General features: G+C 42.1%; 1 protein-coding gene across 10 annotated transcripts in view; it reads right to left on the bottom strand.

Moving 5' to 3' along the window:
- FRYL (FRY like transcription coactivator) overlaps positions 1-26,505 on the bottom strand; it is a 193,419-nt gene that overhangs the window by 76,635 nt on the left and 90,279 nt on the right. For all 10 annotated transcript variants that reach the window (XM_072124585.1, XM_072124539.1, XM_072124546.1 and 7 more), the window contains 2 exons: positions 25,557-25,756; positions 5,164-5,217 (listed from right to left, as the gene is read on the bottom strand). In XM_072124585.1, coding sequence (XP_071980686.1) covers positions 5,164-5,217; positions 25,557-25,676 — 174 coding nt within the window. In that variant the 5' untranslated portion in view covers positions 25,677-25,756. The remainder of the gene's footprint in view (positions 1-5,163; positions 5,218-25,556; positions 25,757-26,505) is intronic.

Here is a 26,505-nt window from a genome sequence, read left to right as displayed (position 1 = left end):
GAAGAAAGATGTATGAACACAGTAAGAACAGGACGGAATGCTCATGACATTGTTCAGATTTTTATGGAATGCATAGAGATATGGCACGTGAAGCAGCATTTTCATGAAATTCTCACATGACATTCTCCAGTCATGTAACACTGGTCTCCAACAGAGAAGAATGGGAGCCAAGGTCATTGTATGACTTTTCCTATCCACTCCCACCGGAGACTTAAACAAGCGGAGCTGGAATCACAAGCCGTCACATCACGCGCTTTGAAGCCTGTGATCCACCCTTGGCTGGAATTGCATATAAGGTCTATGCTATTCCATAACATTCATATATACCTGGTGGCGTCCAGTTATGCACATTACCCTGGCTTCATAGTTCTTAAAGGAAATGGACCATCAAAACCAAGCCTTATAAACCAGGGGCACGTACTCCTAGATCCAGGGACCGTAACTGTGGTTATATTCTTTTATTTGTTATCCATGGCCACCTTGCTTCTAAAATCAACTTTTAAAATTAAGCTAATGATACAGAAAGATCTCTGCCGGCATTACCAGAGCACCTCTGTTCTGCTGCTTCACAGGCTGTTATACTGTGCAGGAGCACTTCCCGCTCCCACTGTGTGCTGAAACTTCCTATGCTGCAGTGAGATTACATCAGGTAGAGAGAGAGGAAAGGGCGCGTGATACAGTGTAGCAGCCTGTGAAGCTACAACATGGAAGGTCTCACTGTCCTTATGGCTCATTAGCATAATTTAAAAGTGGATTTTAGAAGAAAGGAGGCCATGGATAACAAATATAATAAAATTACCACAGTTACGGTTTCTGGATCTAGTAGTAAGTGATCCTGAACACTATGCAGCGATCCTGGAATCCCAGAGTCGCCATCAACTGATATGCAGTTATTCCCTGTTGTCCCTTAGTGAAAAGATGATCACAACAGTGGTCCGGTGGGAAACTTCTTTCATAATTATAGAGGAGTCCGAGTTCCAGGCTCGTTAATCTGGCACTGACACCAACAGATGGGCTGAACTTGGTTCTATTGCATGACCGCTGAGTATTAATGGGACACCTCAACCATGGCTGATGAAGGGACCCAAGTTGTCCCGAAAGCTTGCTTGTAACATCTTGTATTTCACTTAGGCAATAAAAGGTATCACAATCTCAAGACGGTGACTTTATTGGACCTATCAAAAGAAAAAAAAATTGGAACACCCCAAAAACTGTATCAAGAATTTGGGCTACTGGTAGCAGGTACAGTGCAGTCTAGATGTATAATACCAACATGGATGATCACTATGACATCCCAAAGCATAAAAGGATCAGCTTTCCAGATGCAGGTAGTTACACAGTGTGCAGGTCCCAGGAGACACTGCTTGCACAATGTGGCTGCTGAGGATAGTGTTATTATTTGTAGCAAGTAAACCAGCATTTCGTAGACATGTTGGACTTTATCAAGTGGTAAAGTTTATCGCTAAGTATACATGCTAATATTTAACATTCACACAATATATCTTGTCAGTAAAAGCTAATATTATTGCAACACAAAAGTCCTCCAAATCGTATATATAAAGATAATAATCGCTAGTCATACACAAACACACAACTTTCTATAAAGAGCAAGCCAAGTGTACTACAGAGCCGGCGAAGGCCATTACGGTTTGCCGGTCTGGGGGACCTTCTGCACGGGCCTGAAACAAGGAAGGGTCTTGCAGCTATTCTATGGAAGGCCTTATCCAAGAAGTAAGAACTACCAATTCTATCATCCTATATATACTGTATATCACTATTTCTCCATACGCCACCTCTTCCTCACTCTCCAGTGTCTAGGAGTAAGACAACTGGCTGCAGCAGGACCCTGCTCCCGCTGCTTGGTCTGTATATCTCTTCCCCATCTATCAGACGCTGACTGTGCGCCTGGATATCTGACTTGCATTGAGGGTAGATGAAAGTAAAGAAAAAAAAATAATGATATGATGGTAAGAAATACTTCTAATAGGATCATTTCTAATTTCCTTTGAGATTCCAACCTTTTACAAAACCTGGCAGTGATCGATTTACCTGCAGCGCTATCAAAGGGGAAATGGAGAATTACACACTGTCAATTTAAATCAACTGGATGTCCTTATTATACAGAACAAGGACATGGAGCGAGGGAAGCTTTATGTATCTGTTTTACTAAAAATATGAGAATCCAGAACAGGGGGCCTGACTCTTTTTAACCCTCTGTGTTCCCTAATATTTGGTATATGCAAATGGGAATTTTAAACTAAAAGACCCCTTTAAGATGCCCTACAAACATTAAAGTGTAATTAAAATTTTGACAAAATTGCATAAATCAATAATAGTAAACCTTGTAATACACTTTATTAAAGAAATATGTCCCTGTGTCCTTTTTTTCCCTCTTCCTTTCTCCCTGTATGAAACAGTTTGTAAATCAGCTCTCTGTCCTGTATCCACTGACAGCTGAAAGCTAAAGGAACTTGGTAAAGTGTCTGATGAATCTTCAAGGGATGTACTCTCTAGATATGGAAAGAGATAACCATTAGCTTCCTTATCTGCCTAATGTGGACGGAGCTCAGACGGATTTCAGATACATCGCTTACTACAGGAGAAAGAGCAGAAACAAGGTGGAGAGACACTGCTTTACTCCAAGAAGTATTACAAAGTTTGCCATTATCGTCCTGTTCAATTAATTTGCAAAATAGAATTCTAAACTATCGTATATACTCGAGTATAAGCTGAGTTTTTCAACCCAATTTTTGTGCTGAAAATCCCCACTCTGCTTATACTCGGGTATATAAAATGTACGTGGCAGGTCTGCAACAGCTTCGTGGTCAGCGTCACTTCTTTATTCATGCTGGCAGCAGGTCCACAACAAGTCTGTGCGCACGCCCAGCCAGCATAAAACTTTGATGTCAGCCACTGCTGACATCACAGAGTGTGCCAACCGGGCCTTGCTCACGGGGCTGCTGCGGACCTGCCGCATACATGAACATAGAAAAGGAGCTGCCCGGCCCGTCGGAATGGTGAGTAGTCAGTTTATTTTTTACCGGCAAGCTATACCCTACTGGGGGCTGGCAGGCAATATATACTAAAGGGGGGTCTGGCTATGCACTACTGGGGGCTGGCAGGCCATGTGCACTACTGGGGGCTGGCAGGCCATGTGCACTACTGGGGCAGGCAGGCCATGTGCACTACCGGGGGCTGGCAGGCCATGTGCACTACCGGGGGGCTGGCAGGCCATGTGCACTACCGGGGGGCTGGCAGGCCATGTGCACTACTGGGGGGCTGGCAGGCCATGTGCACTACTGGGGGGCTGGCAGGCCATGTGCACTACTGGGGGGCTGGCAGGCCATGTGCACTACTGGGGGGCTGGCAGGCCATGTGCACTACCGGGGGGCTGGCAGGCCATGTGCACTACCGGGGGGCTGGCAGGCCATGTGCACTACCGGGGGCTGGCAGGCCATGTGCACTACTGGGGGCTGGCAGGCCATGTGCACTACTGGGGGGCTGGCAGGCCATGTGCACTACCGGGGGGCTGGCAGGCCATGTGCACTACCGGTGGGCTGGCAGGCCATGTGCACTACTGGGGGGCTGGCAGGCCATGTGCACTACTGGGGGGCTGGCAGGCCATGTGCACTACTGGGGGGCTGGCAGGCCATGTGCACTACTGGGGGGCTGGCAGGCCATGTGCACTACTGGGGGGCTGGCAGGCCATGTGCACTACTGGGGGGCTGGCAGGCCACGTGCACTACTGGGGGGCTGGCAGGCCATGTGCACTACTGGGGGGCTGGCAGGCCATATACTACAGGGGGCTGGCAGGCTATATACTACAAGGGGCTGGCAGGCTATATACTACAGGGGGCTGGCAGGCTATATACTACAGGGGGCAGGCAGGCTATATACTACAGGGGGCAGGCAGGCTATATACTACAGGGGGCAGGCAGGCTATATACTACAGGGGGCAGGCAGGCTATATACTGGGGAGGCTGTGACCAATGCATTTCCCACCATCAGCTTATACTCGAGTCAATATATTTTCCCAGCTTTTGGTGATAAAATTAGGGGTCTCGTCTTATACTCGGGTCGGCTTATACTCGAGTATATACGTAGGCAACCCCTTTAAAGATGCCTTATAAAACTAAACTTTTGACAAAATTACACTGTTACAGTAGTACAGATGATTATAGAGTCATTGGCACAGTTTCACCACTATATGGTTCCCCCCAAAGGGATTAATCAAGAAGGATTTCACAGGGACATCAGCATGATATTACCTTGAGATTTCACAAGTAAAGAACAGAACATTACACAGCATTAAACGGACGACTACCAAAGAAAAGTGAAGCCTGGTACACAAGCAGCTGCAAAGACGTCCTGTTCTTCACCACATTCTTATTTTAATTTGTATTTAGGACCGGAGAAGCGTAAAAGCCGACAGCTGAGTGATGCATTCCAGGCTCCCGGCCACCATAAACAGTTAATACTTCTCCTCTACCTCATTACATGAAGATGACTCTGGTTAATATCTGTATTTACTAGGAGAAGCTGGCAGTAGCCTAAACAAATGTTTTATTGCCACTCCAAATCTAAAAATGTTTAGGAGAAATAGTTAACAAAATGAGCCAACTCTAAGTGGGCGCTCCGACAATGATCCTCCTCATTACTGCTAGCGCAGCTTGGCAGAGTCACAGCTCACAGAGCCATAGCAAACAAATCCCGCAACCTGGACGCTGAGGTTAATTGATAAAATGCAGGCCGCATTGTTAAAAAGGGGATGTAATGACATTCCTGGACAAACAGTTTCGGCACCTGCACCTACTAATGGATGGGGGGCACATGTCTGCAGCTCCGTATGTAGGAAGAGGAAGAAATGCACAGGCTGGAACAGAGTTATACGGACAAAGGGGGAGATTTAGTAATGTATGGGTAGTTCTCTGCTGTGCCGGATTAATCCCGGTGTCTGCCTAAAATTGGTCTAAAACCTTCAGTGAATGTGGTGCACGGCATTTCAGGTGCAAATGACTCCAGTTTTCTGGCATAGACAGGTTGATAAATCTCCTCCAAAATGTACAAAAAAAAAGCAACACTACAAAACAAGGGCATGATCGGAAAAAAAAACATGACACAAGTCTGTGTGTTATATACTAGTAACCAGGTCATCCCTCTCACCTGGTCAAACTGAAGATCTTCACCTCTCTGAAGAGACCTCGATAAAAGCTTCTCCTGTGCAAGGAAAAAAAATGGAAATGTTAAAACCGTAAGGTTTATGGGAGAAATGAAAAGCAGCAAATGAAATGTATTGGTTAGAGTCATGATATCGGTCTTTAACGGCACCGTTACAGTGTATACATCTTTTGCAGATCCTTTTTTATGGTTAACACACAATAATATACCCTGTACTGAGTGACTTTGTATACAGTAGAAATTACTGTAACTCAAACTGCAAAATAAAATATATTTTTAGTATTGAATCATTTTTTAAAAATTATTATTAGAGTGGGTGAAGATTAGCTACACTTAACAGAATATCCTTCAGTCCCGTCTATGTAGCATACCCTGAGGAGCAGCATCATGGAGGTTAATATATAGTAGTATTGAGCAGTGTTGCTAAATTTGAGCAGCAATAACCTTATCCCTCAAAAAAGTTCAACAAAAAAGTTTAATATCTGCCTCTCTTAACATGTGAGCACGGGATCCTTAACTCGCAGATCCCCAGACTAAGAACTTCCAGTAACATTCCTATATATCGAAGTTATACAAGACGCGCCTATTTTTATAAGATTTCCACATATCATAGAAAGGCGACCATAACAAGCATTCATTTTCATCTGCACGTCACTTCTGTAGAGTAATACAACATGCTACAAATGACGAGTTCTGACTTTTACTATGAGTGTTACTGTAGCAAATCCTCTAAGACCACAAGTTGTTATCTGCGCCTGATAACCGTATCCTTCTATCGCCATATAATAAAGACTCCCAAAATAGGACCGAAAGAAACTGCAGAGTAACGTTAAGGATAAGTGACATACCCGGATACTGCATGGTGAAAATGGAAGTAAAGAAACGTCAGAAAGACAAGAATAGCAGGCAGAATGAAAATTCGGAGCCTCCAAGAGTTAGTAACATAAGGACGACAGTCAGATACATGGGGAGGGTTATATAATGGATCATTAAGCCCGATGAGAGAGGAGCAGCTTTATGAGACAGGGATTTCAGTGATAAATAAGTTATGGCAGGATAACTCCCTAACACTTTGGGGCTCATTTACTAAGGGTCCGAATCGCGCACTTTCATCTGGTTTCCCAACGATTTCTGATTTGTGCTGGCTTTCACGCAACAGAAATGGGGGGGGCGTGGCCCTCAGACAACCCGACGGATTCGGAAAAACTGTGGAATTTAAAAAAGAACTTGTGTCGCAAGATCAGCACTTAAATGCACCAGGAACTCCTGCGGACCACGGCTCAGCAACGACACCTGGTATATATCGGGCGCACGGAGCTTATTGAATCCCGGCAGACCCGAATCCTCGTCGGAGAACGCGCCGCTGGATCACGACTGGACCGGGTGTAAATGAGCTAGTTCTTCTTCTCCTTCTATGAAGCCTATTCCTAATAAGAACCTATGCACACTCAGCAGTGCCAAGCATGCACGTCTATGGGGGTCGAGAGGAATAGCTAATGGTCAAAGTAGTAGTATTCCTGGAAATGTAGTACTCTTTGTGGGATAGCAGAAGCTACGCCATAGTTGGAGTAACCAGGAGTGTGTAGGCGATTGCGGCCAGAGGCTGCGGTATGGAGGAGAATATTCTGCTGGCTCGGCACTGCTGCACTAACCATATCATCTTACCAGGCCAGCAGTATAGCTGCAATGCTCACAATACTAAAAATAAAACAGATATTGGATTTTTCTGCTTTTATCTTGTGACGTACACTCGACGAAAAATCTGCATAGCCTGAAGGTTAAAATATTCCCTAGAACATGGAAAACCCTCGTAGGCAAATGCTGGTATATTAAAATTTCAGCATTTCCAGGAGGGTAGAAAACAATGGAAATACGTAAGCAATCTTTCTATAGTCGTAGGCACGAGAACAGCATTGCTCTCAGTGGAGACGAGCTAAAAGCTAAAGACAAAACAGGTAGCAGTGATGAGTCCCCACTGATACCTTCCCAATTTACCCTTTCCACGCTATCTCCAGCCTTAGGCTGTGTTCAGACTTGTAATAGAATAATATACTGTGCTCAATATACAAAAAAGTTATAATAGTTGCAGAAAAAATTACACTTTTTTTATAATTATTTTTAATTATTTTGTAACCAGTATTTTTTTTTTGTTATGTCAAGAAGTGTCAAAATTATTACAACTAATATTGCTCAACCTGACAGTTGAGTACTGGGGGTCTCTCCCCAAAAGATACAAAATTTGAAATCTTTTTGTTCTAAGGATTCTTCCATCATCCCATTTAAAAAACATGGATGATTGGATACCCCATGAGCATGTTATGGGGGGATGAATGGGAATTCAAACTAACCCTAACCTACCCTTACTAACTGCTATATTATGTAGGGCTATGCTCAAACATGTCTCCCATGCAGGTGTATTTATTGCCCCGCTGCTCCTTGCATGAAAAGACTTCGCTTTAGACATATCTTGTTGATCCCAAAAGTGCCGTAGCTGCAAGGGGAAGGACGAGAGACGTCAGTAGCGATGTAGAAGGGGAAATTGTTATTGCTTTGGAGATGGAGCCCTGAGGTGCTCTACCAACACCCGCCAAAAGCACTTCAGTCTCATTTGGATATTCATAAAGTAAAGTTTTGAATTAACAAATATTTTGAGAATTGTATGTTTTGCTGCTTTTTGATCCCATCCAGGGGTTTACCAGTGCCTAATTATTTGTTTGGTGTTGGCTGTCTCATACCTAGCGTGGTTGGCCCTTGACAAAAACCGATCACAGTGCTTAGGACAGGATTCCTTGCATCATATTACCATATGATGTAAGGAGTCCCAGCTTACGACTAACCAGCAGCCTGGGAACTTTAATCATTGCTATGTAGGAAAACAAGGATGTCCTAGACTACGGTATATGAAAAAAAAATATTCAGCCCTTGGATTTAGGGATCCAAGGGCTGAATATTTTTAGGGATATATATCCCTAAATCCAAGGGCTGAATATTTTTTCCATATAGTCTAGGACAGTGGTGGCGAACCTATGGCACGGGTGCCAAAGGCGGCACTCAGAGCACTTTTTGTGGGCACCCGGGCCATCACCCCAGCACACTAGACAAAACTCAAAAGATTCTTCCTGCAGTTCCAAGCAACTTTCAGTCATATTTTGATACTTACTTGGGACTGTAGGAAGAGGGAGAATTTAGACAGGGTCGAATGATTTTTGGAGGACCTCCTGCTTGCCCCAGAGGGGAACTCCAAAGTAGCTAAAATGATAAAAAAATTTCCATCTTTCTACTGTGTTGCTGTCCTCAGGAGGCCAATATGATTGAAAGTTGTTGAACAGGAAGCAATAAGTTACTGCTTTAATTTTCGGTTGGCACCAAGCGATAAATAAGCAGGGTTTTGGGTTGCAGTTTGGGCACTCGGCCTCTAAAAGGTTCGCCATCACTGGTCTAGGACATCCTTGTTTCCCTACATAGCAATGATTATAGTTTCCAGGTTGCTGGTTAGTGCAAGGAATCCTGTACTAAGCACATATTTTTTTACTCCAAATTTACATATGGATGTGACTGCATCATTAAATTCATCTTAAGGCTAAAAGGTTATCCAGAAATTCCTTAGATAAAAAAATGGTAATTACTTTAATTCACAAAAGTGGTATGCTTGCACCTTATACAAATCATTCGGTCAGATGGTGATATTTCCATTACTAGCTGCGGTGATTACCACAGTGTTATTCCTTGCCATTACGCACAGCGCTTGCTTCGAAGATGTGCGCAGACAATCTGAAGGCCATCAATGGGAACAAAGAGAAACCACTGACTCCAAGATGGATTGATAAATAAATGAGAAATAAAACACAGGAAGGCTGACATTTCCCTGGAGTTGCCTATAAGGAAGGGCTGAGATAATGTGCTTGCATCAGAGGAAACAAAAGGCTGCATTACTTGTCTAATGTGCTGTGTGCTGAACACTACCCGCAGCTCAAGGGATCTATTAGATATTGTTTATACAGCAAGATCAAGCGTGCAGAGTGCGACTGACGAAAAATACTGCGATGGCTACATAATGAACCATTAATGGCCTGCTCACCGCGTAACCTTCAACCTGGACAATTGGCATATGCATCCATCACCATTATACGCTTCAGTGTTTTAGTATCATGTCATACTAATGCATACGGCTGATTGTTATGGTGCCGATGACATGAGCCCAGGAAGGAAAAATTGTGGCCATCGAACCGAGCAGCGGCTAAAGCACATTATTCTATGGCAGTGGTGGCGAACCTATGGCACGGGTGCCAGAGGTGGCACTCAGAGCCCTTTCTATGGGCACCCAGGCCTTCACCCCAACACATAGTTTGCCAGATACGTCTCAAGGCTTTTACCTGTGGTCCAAGACATCGTGCCATGCTCAGCGCTATTTTAAAGCAACATTCTTGGCTGCCAGGACTACAGGAGGAGTGGGAAGGGCTGGATAGAGATGGATTGTCATTGGAGCTCCTGCTGATTCTTCCTCTTCAGGGCACCCTGGATGGAAGCTACAATCCAAATTTCTCCATCATCTTTCTATTGTATTGGTGAATTCAGGACCCCAATACGATTAAAACCTGTGCTACAGCAAGAAGCAATGCTGCTTAAATTGTCATGTTGGCACTTTGCAAAATACAAGTGGGTTTTGGTTGCACTTTGGGCACTCTGTCTCCAAAAGGTTCACCATCACTGTTCTATGGTGTCCACTTACTAGAGATCAACCTAAAACACTACTCGGAAAAGCCTCAAAACCACTTCAAGGTCTAATGGCCCTTTAAGATGCTGTCGTTCTTCATAAAAGTATTGGTGATACACTGACACTGCAGCTTTGTGATATTTTTGGGAGCAATGGGTGGAAATACCAGAATAGCAACCCCCTCATACATTACTTGTCCACAAAAACTCTAAACCCTATTAGTTAGGATCAAATTTACCTACAATGAAAAAACACAAGTGTTCCTGCAACATATATGTATAGGTTTGATATCTTATCCACAGCAGCTAATAGCTAAAAGGTCACTATTGATAATTCACCTTTGATCATCTTCTGACATCATACGAGAGATTATATATTTGTGGGACCTTGTATTGGGGCCCATTGTTCACTAGTCTGTTATTGCCAAGGTGTGTCTTCACAATCGTCTCATTATCATAGATCCCGGTGGTGGTGATTATTAATATTATTTGCTTATTGTAAAACCTAGAAGATAAGCTTTCTGTAAATGTTATTGCTTCATGTAGATACTGCAGGCCATGGGCATACTGATGCAGTTAGACTTCCACAATGTTACACATTGATCCGATTATACCAGATCACCAAAGCTGGATCAATAAATTTGAAATCTGGTCTGTGTACAGGCAGTTCCGTACTTAAGGACACCCGACTTACAGATGCCTTACAGAACCTCTCTGCTCCCCGTGACCTCTGGTGAAGGTCTCTTGATGCTTACACTAGTCCCAGGCTGCAATGATCAGCTGTAATGTGTCTGCAATTAGTGTTTATTCACAATCCTTGTTCCCATGACAGACCAAAATTCTGAAAATCCACTTGTCACTAGGACAAAAAATGTTTTTGTCTGAAACTACAATTATAAAATATACCAGTTTCAACTTACCGTATATACTCGAGTATAAGCCGACCCTGGTATAAACTGGGAAAACCTATTGGTCACAGTCTCCCCAGTATATACCCTGCCAGCCCCCATGTAGTATACAGCCAGCCAGCCTGCCCCCATGTAGTATAGAGCCAGACAGCCAGCCAACCCCAATGTAGTATACAGCGAGCCAGCCAGCCCCCATGTAGTATACAGCGAGCCAGCCAGCCCCCATGTAGTATACAGCGAGCCAGCCAGCCCCCATGTAGTATACAGCGAGCCAGCCAGCCCCCGTGTAGTATACAGCGAGCCAGCCAGCCCCCGTGTAGTATATAGTGAGCGAGCCAGCCCCCGTGTAGTATACAGCGAGCGAGCCAGCCCCCGTGTAGTATACAGCGAGCCAGCCAGCCCCCGTGTAGTATACAGCGAGCCAGCCAGCCCCCATGTAGTATACAGCCAGCCAGCCCCCATGTAGTATACAGCCAGCCAGCCCCCATGTAGTATACAGCCAGCCAGCCCCCATGTAGTATACAGCCAGCCTGCCCCCAGTAGTATACAGCCAGTCTGCCCCCATGTAGTATACAGCCAGCCAGCCCCCATGTAGTATACAGCCAGCCAGCCCCCATGTAGTATACAGCCAGCCTGCCCCCAGTAGTATACAGCCAGTCTGCCCCCATGTAGTATACAGCCAGCCAGCCCCCATGTAGTATACAGCCAGCCAGCCCCCATGTAGTATACAGCGAGGTGAAACTCGCCTTATATACACACACACACACGAGTATATACAGTACATACAGATTCGACTTAAGAACCGATCTTGTATGAAACCCCCGGGGCTGCCTGTAGTATCAGGCCTCATGTGCCACGTGTGCATATGAGCGTCAAACATTTGACCTGTGGTCCGTTGTTTGTGCTCTGTTTATCATCGTGGTGTGAGGGCCGGTCACACACCAATGACTGTGCGGCAACCCGCTCACACATGGTTGCGGAAAGCCCAGCTGTGTGTATGAGACGCACATGGGAATGTGTCCTAGCTGTTGAAACAAGGCTAGCCCACAGTATGTGCTAGTATGCTCATGTGCACAAAGCCTGAGGCTACGTTTTATCACAGTGGTTCGGCTGCAGCTTTACCACAAAAATCACAGAAAATTGGTCCTATTTTTACTTCTGGTAAAAGGCATGACTTTACCACAACTGTGAAGGTTTTGATAAAATTATGTGGTAAAATTCTTGGTTCTGTCATGACTATGGCACATACCACATTTGTCACCTGTCACCACATTTTTCACAAATACAAATGACAGGTTCCTATAGAGTGCCGTAGTAACTATCGGACACCCTTCTTTTTTTCTTCTTCACATCCTCATAAAATCAATTATAAAGTTGCCTGGTATCTAGGGATCTATAGAGCAAGTCGGTTTATGGCCCAATGTCATGTGACCAGGGTGACATCATTGCGGGTCCTTTAGAGTCCTTAAAGGATATCCATCACCAGGTCAAGGATTGTGAGCCAAACATACAGACATACAGGTATGTTCCTCCTTTGGCAGGATCTGCTGTTCTTTTAGCTTCTTATGCCCTTTTTAAGAAAAAGGGGATTCACAGATTATGCAAATGAGCCTGAGGGGCTCCATCAATTCCTATCGAGCCTGGAGTCCCTCAAGTTCATTTGCATAATTTTAAATGCCCCTTTTCTTAAAAACTACGGCATAAGAAGCTAAGTGAAGAGCAGGTCCTGCCAGAGGGGGCACACACTGGTATGTCAGTGTGCTTGGTTTACACTCCTTGATCTGGTGATAGATGTCCTTTAACATTAGCAAACTGTACCCCATGCACATGTCTGAAAAAAAATCACATGGCCTGCATGGACTTCTACTCCTCTCCATGCAGGCTTCTGTGCTTTCATGTGATATGGTATACTGTGAAATACTGTATATACCCTGCCAGCCCCCATGTAGTATACAGCCAGCCCCCATGTAGTATACAGCCAGCCAGCCTGCCCCCATATGCTTGGTGTACAGTTTGGTAATGTTAGGAGGCTAAAGGACCTGTAATGATGTCACCCTGGTAACATGACATTACTGCTGCATGCATGGAAAGCATGGGGAGGAGCTGCTAGATTCAGCTGGAGGAGGCCACGCCCACCTCAACAATTTTTAGCTAAAAGAAGGCTTTCAGTTAGTTACTAGCCTCTATGAGAACCTGCCACTAGCTGTATTTGTGAAAAATGTAGTGACAGGTTCCCTTTAAAAGTTAGGCAGAACCGTGACATCAGCCTAGTGTGAAGATAGTGCCTAAATTATTGTACTTTTTTTTCTTACATACAAAATGCTGATGATTTAACAGAGTTGAAAAATGTTGTTTGAAAGAAACGGTCTCACAAATATAAAATTACAACCAAAACCTAGAAATTTCTCTTTATTTATGTGTATATTTGGTAGTTTTATACTTAGCACAGCGTCCTCTAGTGTTCTTTTTGTTCAATACTTGAACGTCCTGTGGTGGTCATAAGAAACTGCCCCTATTTTATAGATTCTTATTGGCTGCAAAATAACAGGACTGGAGGATACAGGGGGATTCAAGGTGATGGGACTAGTGAACAACCTGTAGCGATCTGGGGAAATCGTAAGACACTTCCAGTTCCTAGAAGTAGGCAGACAAGTGCAATCAACAAGTGGCGAGATCAATACAAGTGTCTGTAAATAATACAATTCCTACGGGTCTCATTACTTACTTCCTGGCCTCTGTAGCCCTGTTATCAGGAGACTTGGCCTGGCAACAAGTCCAACAAGTTATTACCTGCACTAAGTGTACTAATAACCAATGGAACTTTTTAATTACAAAAATCATCCACTTACGTGTTATTGCCCCGAACCTAGGCTGTGTTCACATGGGGCTGATTTGTCTTAGGCTTATTTGCTGTGGATTCTTGACTCCTTCAGTGCATCACCAGTACCCACAAAAGGATAAGTGTCACTGTATTGCCCGGAGAAATTAAAAATAACAAGTAGATTGTGAAATCCACAATTTCACACAGTAGTTTCTACTGAAGACCTAATTCACATTGCAGAATTTTGGTCACTGGTCAATGTAAATCTAGTTCAAGACTTTATAGGGTATCAATACATGTAAGATTTATGAGATATTGATAGCATAGGATAAGGATACATAAAACCAAGAACGCATCATACGCTTCAAGGTAAAGAGAGGAAGTGTGATAATAAGCAACGGGCTGTGCCGTAAAATGTACAATACAATTGAAAGTAAATGATCCAAGGAAAGACCTTGCTGGGTTATCAATAGTAGGGCATAAACATGAGCACAGAACAGCAAGAACTGTCTGCGGATCAATCAATCCCCTGCAGGGCCCGGGACATTGCAAGCCAATAACAAGCCCCGGACCAGTCAGCGACTAACAGATAAGAGAGTTTGGACGAAACTCTGCGCTTTACCACATGATGGGATTAATCCAGGAACAAAGATGCATCTTATTAACTTCATGGAATGTCTTTCTGATGTCTTTCTCCATGTCCAGGGCCAAATCTCAGCAGGAGTTTCTGAATGTCATCAAATAGAAGGAGAAAAAATTGATTCCTTTCAGTTTTGTGCAGTTTTTAGTTTTGTTTAGAAAACCTACCCTTGACCTTGGTAAAAAAAAAAAAACTCATATCCACTGAAAATATGGCATCTCTATCAAGATCTTCTGCCGTCAGGGAGTCCTTAAAGTATTTCTTGAGGGAGCCAATTTGTTATCAGGGATGCTGGAAATATAGCTCAAGAAAACCACAATTCAACACCGTGCATTTTCCCATTCAGCTGTTCCTCACCTTACAAAACCTAAACCTACTCCATTAACCAATCAGGGGAGTCTTCCACCTCCACCAAGCTATATAATGTGATGACAGCATGTTGTAGAGGAATATACTCTGATTTCCAACAGGTCTTTATTACTTCTGCCCAATATACCATTTACAAGATATTCCCACTTCAATCAATATGCTGATGAGGCTAATGAGTGTACCAGGGTCATGTCCTTCTAGTGTTGACCATTCTTCTTACAAGACTATCTTCTACTCTTCTAATGAAGAGGCTAGTGGAACAGACAGGAATAGCAGTGCTCTGGACGTCAAGGGCACCAATTACCATACGGATTAAAATTAGAATATTTAGGAAACATCATAATGGACAGGAATAATAAACGATTATTTGAAATCATAGAGCATTTCTGGCCAACACATTTTAATTATTGAGGAGTTGGTACAATCCCTTTAAACTGTCCTAAAGTAAGATTAAAGCTGCATTCTGATCTGGTTGTTATAGACAACAAGCGCTTTTTTAAAGGTTAAGAAAAATATATATATTGTAAATCAATCTAATCTCAATGATTTTGTATTAGTTTTCATTAGGTTATTGTTTAAAAAAACTCATATTCAGGCAATGAAGATATATTGGGGCACATTTACTAAGGGTCCGCAGCCGCGAATCCGTCGGGTTTTTCCCGAATATTTCCTCTCTGCGCTGTATTTCACGGAATTGTGCCGCACGCGATCGATTTTTGGCGTAATCGCGCCGACTTTCGCGCGACAGAAATCGGGGGGCATGGCCACCGGACAACCCGAAGGATTCGGAAAAACCGCAGAATTTAAAAAGCCATTTGTGTCGCAAGATCAAGCACTCACATACACCAGAAAAAAGCAGGTGAACTCCAGCGGACCTCGGCGCAGCAGCGACACCTGGTGAATATCGGCGCACGGACCTTAGTGAATCCCGGCAGAACCCGAATCAGCGTCGGAGAACCCGCCGCTGGATCGCGACTGGACCGGGTAAGTAAATGTGCCCCATTATGTCCAATCTGAGGTAGAAGCAAGCCTCGCAGCTTCTAAATTAGTTAAAACCCATATCTGAACAGGGACCTAATCAAAATGTGCGACCATTCAGCTCTCTCGCATGCAGGCACAAACCTGCTCTCACGAGAACACACACCTTTTATCTGAAAGCGCAGACGGTGGCATTTCAAAACTGAATAAATGCATAACTAACAGGGTAACATTTTATGTACTCCGCCTGCAAAATGCATCTCATACACAGTAAATGTTTTACAATCCTGCTGGTGCTGCACCAAAACAAGACTTTATACTATAACTAGGTCATTGCTTCTTATAAGGGATCTGGACTGGGTAGCTAAGAACTATAACACAATATACAGGCAGTCCCCGACTTAAAGGGAACCGGTCATTAGAAATTTGCCAAATACGAAGTTTCTTTCATGACGTGGTGACATCATCCAGAAAATTAACTTTTAAGTGAAATGCTAATTACATTTATGAAGTCAAGGAGGCGGAGAGTTTAACACTAAAGTAAAGCTTTCCCTGCCTTCACTGTAATTGATGGTCTTGCTTCAAGGGACATCATCATTCAGATCTCCTGAAGACTGGCACATGATGTCCTTCACATGGTAGAAGGTTTTCAGAGGCGGAGAAAGCTTGACTTCAAAGTTAAACTTTCCGCCTCCTTGACTATATACATCTAACTTCAAAGTTGATTTTCTGGATGATGCCAGCAAGCTGGGCCATGAAAGAAACATCAGCTAGAATCTGTTCAACTGGTTACCAACATACTGGTAGTGGTTTATTAGGCCAATTTCTGATGACAGGTTCCCTTTAAGGACTCCTAGATACAGACGGACCCCTCTGCCCACTGTGACCTCTGGTGAAGCTCTCTGGATGTTACTTTAGTACCAGGCTGCAATGATCATTTGTAAGGTGTCTGTAATGAAGTTTCATTGTCAATCCTTGTTTTCTTTGTCAACCAAAAATGTATTAAAACCCAATTATCACAGGTACCAAAAAATAATTTTGTTGGCGTTACAATAACTAAATATACCTGTTCTGACTCAAATTAAGAGCAAACCTATAGAACTTATCTTGAACTTAACCGGGGGACTGCCTGTATAGCTATATTGACCCAGATAATGAGTGAAACTCTTTAGAAAGTTATCTATGGAAATGTGCAAACAGTGATCACTTCTAAAAACAATTAAAATCGGTCTCCCTCAGAAGCGTCGGGGTCTCAGTGATGGGAGCCGCATGGATCATGAAAAAAAAGCAGCTGATTGCGCATGCGCCCTGCTATGCCACTGATTGAGATAGCCGAGTGCATTACTCACCTTCCATCATTTCCATAGAAAGTGTATGGAGCTGCAGAGCATGCTCCACCTTCCTCATCATTCACTTGGGGCAAGTTCTAGAGAGGGGTTAACGTGTTGTGACTGGACAACAATTTTAAGAAGTTGTTATTTGTGGCCATGTGCCACTAAGCTGATTACATATCAGTTCCTCTATGATGAGACAATATCTTCCAATGGCCCACACATCACAAAATAATATAACAGTATAATGATAATAATGATAATCTACAATGCCTTATCAGCAATTTATTTGTGTAATCCAAAGGCTCATCTCTTAAATATTATTTTCCAGGGAAAAAAAAATATTGCACAAGCATCTCACCTAATAAAACCTTAGGTGCCTTGCGTGCTAAATACAATAAAGCCGCTTATCACATGGCTAGACTGAATAATTCATGTACAGCTGTCAATAAATGGCCTTACAGAAAAATATAATAAATTCCTAACTAAGAAACCAAGAACAAATGACTCAAGCTAAACGGTACAGAACACGAGTAGCTTTTGGCCAACACTTTGTTGTCCAATGTACGCCACTTCATTCATCATCACCGTGGCCCTGAAGAGCACTCAACTATCTACAAAAAACGTAGCCACCTGGGGAACACTGATCCTCCCTGTCATCGAGATTACTAATAATTTGGTCTAATCCTCTAAATTACAGGTCAGCATCGGCCATGATTGCCAGAAGGTTAGGCCAATGAGGTTTAACTGTATCTTAACAGTGTTAGGCCCTATGCACATGACCATATATTGGGGATGTCCCCATGTCTTTATATGGTTTCCTGCCCACAGACGGTTTTGCATTGTAGTATGAGGGAGATGAACTGCCTGGGCCGCAAATTAAAGAGCAGGAGCTATTCCAGCCCCGGTTTGTGACTCAGGCGGTCACCTCACTCCATTGACAGACCTCAGGCCCATAATTTGTGGCCCTGTACTGTATAGGAGATCACCACTTGGTATTTAGATGTTTCTCCATCCTGCTACTTATTCACAGTGGTAAAGGTATGACCTTGATAAAATAAAAGAGCTCCGGGAGAAAAGAAAAGCAGCGGCTGCAGATAGGAGAGAAATTATGAGAATTCTAATAAAAGGAATAACTGTACATGTGTATAATCAGTTACCAAGTAATGCTCATTACACACTACTGCTCCTTACAATTGTTAAAAAAAAGGAAAGAATGGAGGTTTAACGTATCAACTAAGAATCCCATTAACATCAATGCAAATTTTAGGTCAAGCGTTATGTTCCGTATAAGCAGGGATTCGTTATCCTTGCAGGTTTTTTTTTGTACAGAAAAATATGACGGAACCTGTAGTACTTTTCCTCCATTTGAAAAAACACATGGATAACGGATACCGGCCAAACTGATTATAATGGTTGACATAAAATTTATGTCAATTGATTTTTAATTGTTACGTTAAAGCTCCATTCTTTACCTTTTTTTAATGGAGGTAAGGAGCAGTAGTGTGAAATAAACCCAAGAAGGAAGCTAGTGGATATCTTTCTTTCTATCAGACTCCAGAGATGTTATACTGTATTGCCTTGACACTGCTTGTTGTCATTACTGCCCACTGGATAATAGCCAACTATACATACAGTGTATACAACGTGCTGGTTCCTTGCTGTAAAAGTCGGAAAAAAAGGCAATTCCCATGAGCTTGGTATCCATTTTTCACAGATTCTCATGAACTAAAGTCATACTATGAAGTGATCTGTTAAAAAAAAACCACAAAAAAAGTCTGACTAGAACATAGCCTCTAAGTTTTAACGGATAGGAAGTACGGTTGTGGGCACCAATCCCAAAAGCATTGACACACACACACACACACGACACACAGACTTGTTTGTGGCCTTAGAATGTCAAATTCAACAAATTGATCCTCAACATCTGCCTATGGGGGTTGCTGTGACTTGTTGCTTAATTTCTAGGGATACATCTTTATTTTTTCTCTATAACAATATAAAAAGTTATGCATTAGAAGACACAATACTGCATTATGTCAGCCATACTTGGCATTTTTGTTAAGGAAGTACAAATCGAACTTAAGAGTTGATCTGAATATTGACTAACGAACCACTCAATCCTATGTTGTATCTTGTATCTGAAGTACATCTGGAGCATACAAAGACATCATGATCTACACAAAGACACGTTACCAAATAAGCAGAAGCTCGGGTCACCGCCTTGCCAGTAAAAGAGAGGACTTTGGATCCAGTAAAATTTTACTGCAGCAATAAAAAGATGGGTTATTCATTTTAACAAGAAACCTGCTAGGTGTAGATGAAAAGTGTGCAGGGGAGATGAATAGGCCGCCTCGCAGATATCCAAGGAATAGTACAATGTGGGTGAAGTCCAGCAAGTATCAGAGAGAGAATGAACATCTTAACATCACAATGATATCTCTATCCTTCCTAAGACACAAGATAAATGCTGTAGAGATACAGTAAAGAAACGAAACTGCAATTCTTCAATGAAAACGGCAATATTAAATTTATATTTATTTTAAAAAAAATTTATAAAAAAAAAAGAAAATAAATCGACATGTTTTCATCAGATCAGCCTAATGGTATTAAGCCGTCCTGTTTTCTGCTTGTGTTGCTTCGCCCGCTGTGGTCCGCCAGAGTTCACCTTCTTCTTCCTGGTGCATGTGAGTGCTGATCTTGCGACACAATTTCATTTTTAAATTCTGCGGTTTGTCTGAATCAGTCGGGTTGTCCGGCGGCCACGCCCTCCCCCCCCCCCCATTTGTGTCGCATGAAAGCCAGCGCAGATGCGCTACAATCTGATAACATGTGCCAAAAACGCGGGGCAATTCAGGGCAAAAAGGAAAAATTCGGGAAACCCAACGAAAATGCGTCTGACGGACCCTTAGTAAAAGTGCCCCATTAGTCTTTGGGCCACATATGCCCAAGGGATTCCATCCACTGGAAATGTACATATTTTGCTATAAACCAATAAGTTGGGTCTTGGAAAGATGAACTATTAGTTTTGAACATGAAAGAGGTCAAATGCTGGAAACAATTGTCAGATCGTTTGATTCTTCATTCCCTATGCAGTGCAAGAATTTTCCATTAAAATTGCAAATACGCCCTGATGGGCGTCAGCTAGGAAGCAGGCGTCCCTACCCAGATTCCTAGCTGCCCGCCCATCCGTGACTTCAGAGGAAGAGAATGAAACGATCCACAAGTAGAAATCCACTCAATTTTAAATTCCGGCACCAGGACTCCGCATGGGAGTTTGGCAAGGAGCCAGGAAAAATACAATTTATGATGATATTGAACCTATACTATTCACAACCATGACAAAAAGGCAACACTGCAATTGCCATCTTATAGGCTTTTGAAACATGCGTGATAATGGGGGTTGCGGTGACAGGTTCCCTTTAAGAGGAATCTCATGTGCATCCTGTTCATCCAATCAGAATGTTCTACTCTAGGCCATTTTTACCATGCAAAACATGACAAGCAGTGCAGATTATTTTCGTGCACATTTGTGTTCATTATTTTATTGCTAGAAGATTTATCTTGGATTTTTTTGTTTATTACTGTCCTTAAAATCCAACTAACAAAGCATTCGAATTCCGCACCAAATCGGCAAATTTTTTGTGCCGATTTCAAAGCTGAACTGCAGGGGTATCCTCATGATGGACAGCTCCACTTAAAGACTTTACAAAAGGTAGGGATTTATCTGGGCTCCTTAAAATCTAGTTGTTCCCATGGTAAATCTCATATTAGGTCATTGGCTATAGCACTGACTGGAGCTTGTTTTAATGGTAATCTATCCATGGCTCCCTTCCTTATAAAATATACTTTAAAATCAAAATTATGCTAAATTCTGCCAGGCTACCCTAGCCCCTCTGTAATCTGTCTGGGCAGGCTGTGACACTGCCTCACCCCCTGTGCAGGAAGTGCTTGCTGAACAAGTGCTGAGGAAACGAGGAGACAGTGTAACAACCTGGAAAGCCAGATCACATAGGGGCTAGGGTAGCCCCTCAGTCTCATTAGCATATCTTTAAAAGTTGATAGAAAGAAGGAAGAAGGCCATGGATAACAAATATAAGTTGATTACCATCGTTATGATGGCTGGCTCTATAAGTAAGTGTCCCTGGTTTATCACTCTTGATTTTGAAGGTAGATTTCCTTTAAGAGCCACATATGGGAGACCATGGAGTATAAGCAGTAAATTCTGCACGTTTATGGCGTGCCTGGCACAACGCCGCACATTCATCTGCCTCGCAGCCACTTCAGCCCGGCTTTCATGCATATCACTAATCTTTTTTTATGGAGGTATTGTACTAGGCAAACAATGGAGGTTTTGGTGCACAGGATCAGACACCTGCCTTGCACCTTTGAAAGGTTTTCTCGACAAAGGCACCTGGATGTAAGATAAAAGGCTCTTTCTAAGCAGATTACTGACTACCGACCTTCATACAAGTGGAGTCTGTGTCCAATAACGGCAAGCAGGTGCTTTATACAAATCATCTGGACTACTATCCTGCAAAAAGGTCATGAAACAGACGTCCAGGTCTCCACAACTGATCTCTTTATGGCAGACCATAAAAACCTATTATATTTCTAACAACCAGTTATGTCAGACATGAAGGCGTCCATCATCTACTATAATTATTACAAGATGGAATCAGATGAGACAGCAGTGACTGACAAAAGAGATCAGAAAAAAAAAGTTGTTAAAATCCATGATCTAAAATTGTCAAAAAATGGTCTTAAAACCCCTGCTACGGTAAATCATTTGCAGAGTCTATCAGCTCCCTCCCAAGCTGAATGTACAGAAATGTGGCGTGATGTTAAAAATACCTTAACTTTGTTTTAAATAGCATCTTAAAGGGAGTCTACCACCTCCACCAAGCACTCCAATCAATTGGCAGCATTTTATAGAGAAATGTATTTACTTTCCAACAGAACTTTATTATTTCTGGCCATTATGTCTATTCTGAGAATTTCCCACTTTAATCCATATGTTAATGAGGCAGTTAGTGCACCCAGGTCATGCTTGAAGTATTCGAAGCACTGCTATCCCTGCCAGGACCATTATTCTCTCCATAAAATAAGCTGGAGATTTGACTTGTGAGAAGTATCAGGAGATGCTGGAATAGGAGGGAAAGGATTAAGACAAGAATAGCAGTGCTGTGATAGCTATAGACGCAGCCTTGGTGCAGCAACTGCCTCATTAGCATTCCGATTCAACTGGGAATATCTCAGAAATGGCATTATGGAAAGAAATAATAGAGCTCTGTTGGACATCACAACATATATGCTGCCAGTTGATTATAGCGCTCGCTTGGTGGAGCTAGCATATCAGATTTATAATTCAGCCCCAAAGAGTGTAGTCAGCAACAGTATGTGCACAAGGTAGAGTTGGAAGTGGGAAGCTTCGAATGATGTTAGGGCAGAAAAAAATAAAAAATCACTGCCATCTCTCCTTGAAACAGCTTCAAATGAGGCAGAGAAATTACAATACATGAACTTTTCCTCATGTCATCACCTCTTCTACAATTTACACCCTGTCAGTGTCATCTCTTCACATAGTGGATGTTGCATGAATTTTTTTTCCCCATATTATCACCCCACCAACCAATCGAAGAGGACAAGTGCACTGAAGACTTGTCACATTAGGAACGAGTCCCGTGCACATTATATTGCGGATTATACGTTATCTGGGTCAAGGAACCTCTGACAATTTATATTGTCACAACCAATAATAAATTTTATTTTTTGGGGCTTTTGTCTGTCTTTATTACATTATACTTTTTAGTTTTTGTAAAACTGACATTTGATGGAAAAAGTTGCTAATTTTCAAACCTGTTCTAGAGGAGAGAGTCTGCCTTCTCATCAGGGAGTTATAAAGAAAGATACCCCTGAGTCTCGGTAGTCATGTTTTTTTTTTGTTTTTTTTTGGACGTAACCTGTACCCAGTGGCGGATTAAGACTGCCATGGGCCCAGGGCTGGATGAATATTATAGCTTCTAGAAATCTGGAATTCACATCTCGCATATTGGTACCAAAAAAAGCTTTTTCAGAATGGAGAATGTGTCCCTTCTGCCTGCTTTCATTCTGCGGTTTCAGGACCATTGGAGGACCTTCAAAGGTCCTGAAATGGCCCTTGTGTACATGTTTATTGAGAGGAGGAACAGATGTACAAGCACTTTAATGAGTGAAGACCTTCTCAGTATAATATTTGGTGGATGGCCTGGGTGGCCATGGGCCCCCTAGAAGTCGACTGTCCAAATCGCCTTTATTATAATCCACTACAGCGAAAGGGGTACCAGGTGACCAAAACGTAATAAGTCTAATAGCACCCCATGTATACAAGAGAGCTCCCCTGTAATGGGCCCTGCACCTGCGTGAAACACACAGTATATTTATAGTGTTGTAGCTTCTCATTATGTAATTAATAAGGATAATTTAGATAACAAGCAAAACAGTAACTGGAAAAATAAAAGGCTTTGTCTTTTCATCTCCTATTTTCTTTGTCTCTATTCGTCTCTCTGTGGTCTTGTACCTATTCTGCCTGATGAGTGACGGCCATATTCCCATTAGGTTATTGAGTTGCAATGTGTATAACAAATTATATTATAATTGGCTCCACTGTGCATCCTGGAAGCCTTTATAATGTTATGTCATCATGTTACATACAACAAGCCTTCAAGCGCTTTGTTTTTTTTTTGAGGGGGGGGGGGGGGGGGGAATGAATACAAATTATTCATTCACAAAAGGAGAAAGGCAGAGGAATAGGAGTGACCTTGGTTTTCCCCTTCAAATCATTTTGTTAATTTGATATCATTTTCTTAATTATTGTTATTAACTTGTTATTCAGACGCTTCGGTAAATGAACGCTATTGGTTATGCCACCATACAATAAAGCACTGCATTAGAGAACATCACATTTGTTTACAAACATGTCGCCCATAGCAACCAGTCAGGGCCTTACATGTCTTTAAGCCTGCATGGGGATTTATCTTTAATTAAATGACCCATACATTTTTTTTTTATCTTTTCCTTTTCTTTTTTCCTCTTTAGTTGCGCCACTTTTGGTACATTGCTCCTTTTTGTTCACCTTTTTCGATGGTTGTAGAAAATGTGGGGAGGGAAAAAAAAAGTTGTTGGCTGCCTCAGGTTTGCCCTAATTATCTTAGCAGGGCAGATGTACTTGTTTGTATTTGCACCTTTTTGGCACAAATTGCCTGAAAAGTCGGAAAGCTATGCCAGCAAAAGCTTAGGCATTAACAAGTTTTTTTTTCCATGTAAGGAGAAAAAAGGGGCAAATTGTGCCAAATGAAAGCCAGGAACAGAAAAGGGAATTGACGCATTTCACAAAGTTAAAAAAAAAAAAAAAATACACACATCAAGATAAATTAAGCACAAAAAACTAACCAAAACAACACAAACAAAAAACAAAAAAAAGAAACTACAATAAATGACCTATGAGAATGACAAATATTTTTTAAATGTAATCACTCCCTCTGCATTGATACATCATTTATTTAAAAAAGCAAAACCAAAAATATATATCTTTTAATAATATTTATAGGCACAAAGGCAACAAAAAGATAAAGTTTTACTGAGCAAAATATTGAGGTTCCTTCATATGAGGCTCTGGTGGCTCAGATCAACATCTCAGACAGGGTGGAGGACAAACAAGGGAGTGAAGGTTTATCATTTATAACAACATCGAAGTCACTCACGAGACAATTTCTCTAAGCCACTTTCTATAGACATAATTGTGGGACTATTTAGCATTGTACACTGTAATATAGAGCTGTACCGCTTCCTGCTTTAAAATATGTGAACAAAGTGCAATTTCTCAGTTGTTCTTCACAGTAAAAGACTAGGTGACATACATAATATAGTTACATAACATTACAAGAGGGCAGTAACCAAATAAAACTTTCTTTGCAGCACTGGTTGTGGAATGGAGTCATAAATATTATATAAAAGAGTGTTCGGTATTTTAGTTTTGGTCAAAGAACGGAGATAACAATGATACATAGAAGTCACTAACTCTTCAACAAACTTTGCATAAATCATTAGTCCAAATTACTTCAAGAAACGTTGTAGTATGCCTGATCTGAATAAGGCGCTTATTTATCCGATTAGTTTTGCTTCCTTCATCCTAATATACTTTTCACTCTGAAATGTTGCTGAATTTCATCTTGCTAACAAAAAAAACACACGTTCACCGAGATGTTAGACGACATAGAAACTCTATGCAGACAGAAGAGGGAGCACAGAAAACTTGATTTTTGATAGGACTAAGGCTACATTCACACTAACGTATGCCCCCCGGGCCATTTGCCATGATGGAGAGAAGGGGGTGAAACCTCTCCTCTCCATAGAGATACATGGCGCACTGTCCTATCTTTTACCCGCTTACATAGCAGTACGGTGCCGCACCATACCGCTCCGTCCGCCCATTGCCGACCTATTGGGGACGTATATATACAGCCACAGGCTTACAGCCGTATATACGTCCCCCAACGGCCGTGTGAATGTAGCCCAAGATAGTTCCAGAAATCCAGTCAAAACAAATCATCAGAAAAAACAATACAATAAGCACTTACCAATGGCTCTGCCATCACGACTTCAATTTTTTTCTCTGCTTGAACAGCAAACTCGGCAAAGAGGCTTTTGATGACATATTCTCCAGGTTTGACTTCTGGGTCAATAGTAATGTTTGACATCGTGACACTTCTCTTTTCCAAAGTGCAATGGTTGATGGGAGCGACCCGTTTCTTGTTTACAGTGCTGGCCGGAGCAGAGGCTGTAGAGAGAGCCAACACACACATTAACTATAGGCTATACTGCACTTTAAGTACTCAGAACACGTATCTCATAGATGAAGAAAAAGATTCCACTTTCAGCCAAAAGAAAATATTGACAGCTAACAAGATGACGGCAATGATAGCGCAGCTTCCCTTCGCAGATGACCAGTGGCCATATTGATCTTCTCTAGATGATGTATCATGAGAAATATTTCATAGCCCCCAAGCCAAGTGCAACTTCATATGTGGAATAAAAATTCTAGAAATATATGTTAAGATGTAGCACAAAATAAATTGTAAAAGAAAATTTTTATGGATCTCATTATGTACGCAAAACAAACAAATAATAATTCCTTTAGGCTGCGTTCACACGTACATGGCATTTACATTACGTTTTAAAGCGCAATACAACAGCCGAGGAGATGAGATTTGCCTAATTGCGTTGCTGTTAACATAGCGTTTTGTAATCACAAATGTTAACTACAATATTAACATTTATGTTAAACGTAACTATTAAACTTTGTGTTAACTGTTACAATTTGTGGTAAACATAACTGTTAACAGAACATTAACAGGGCGTTTTGCAATGGTAATTGTTAACAGCAATGTAATTAGGCAAATCTCTTTTCAGCTGTTGTATTGCGTTATCCTCAGAGTTCACTACTACAGTATATATAGGGGGGGTACAGAAAAGGGGTGCTGTCACTGGAAGGGGGCATTTAATAGTGTGTGGGGCATTAAGGGGGTA

This window comes from Engystomops pustulosus, chromosome 1, assembly GCF_040894005.1.
Source record: "Engystomops pustulosus chromosome 1, aEngPut4.maternal, whole genome shotgun sequence".
Classification (NCBI taxonomy): domain Eukaryota; kingdom Metazoa; phylum Chordata; class Amphibia; order Anura; family Leptodactylidae; genus Engystomops; species Engystomops pustulosus.
This window is presented reverse-complemented; position numbering and strand designations above follow the sequence as displayed.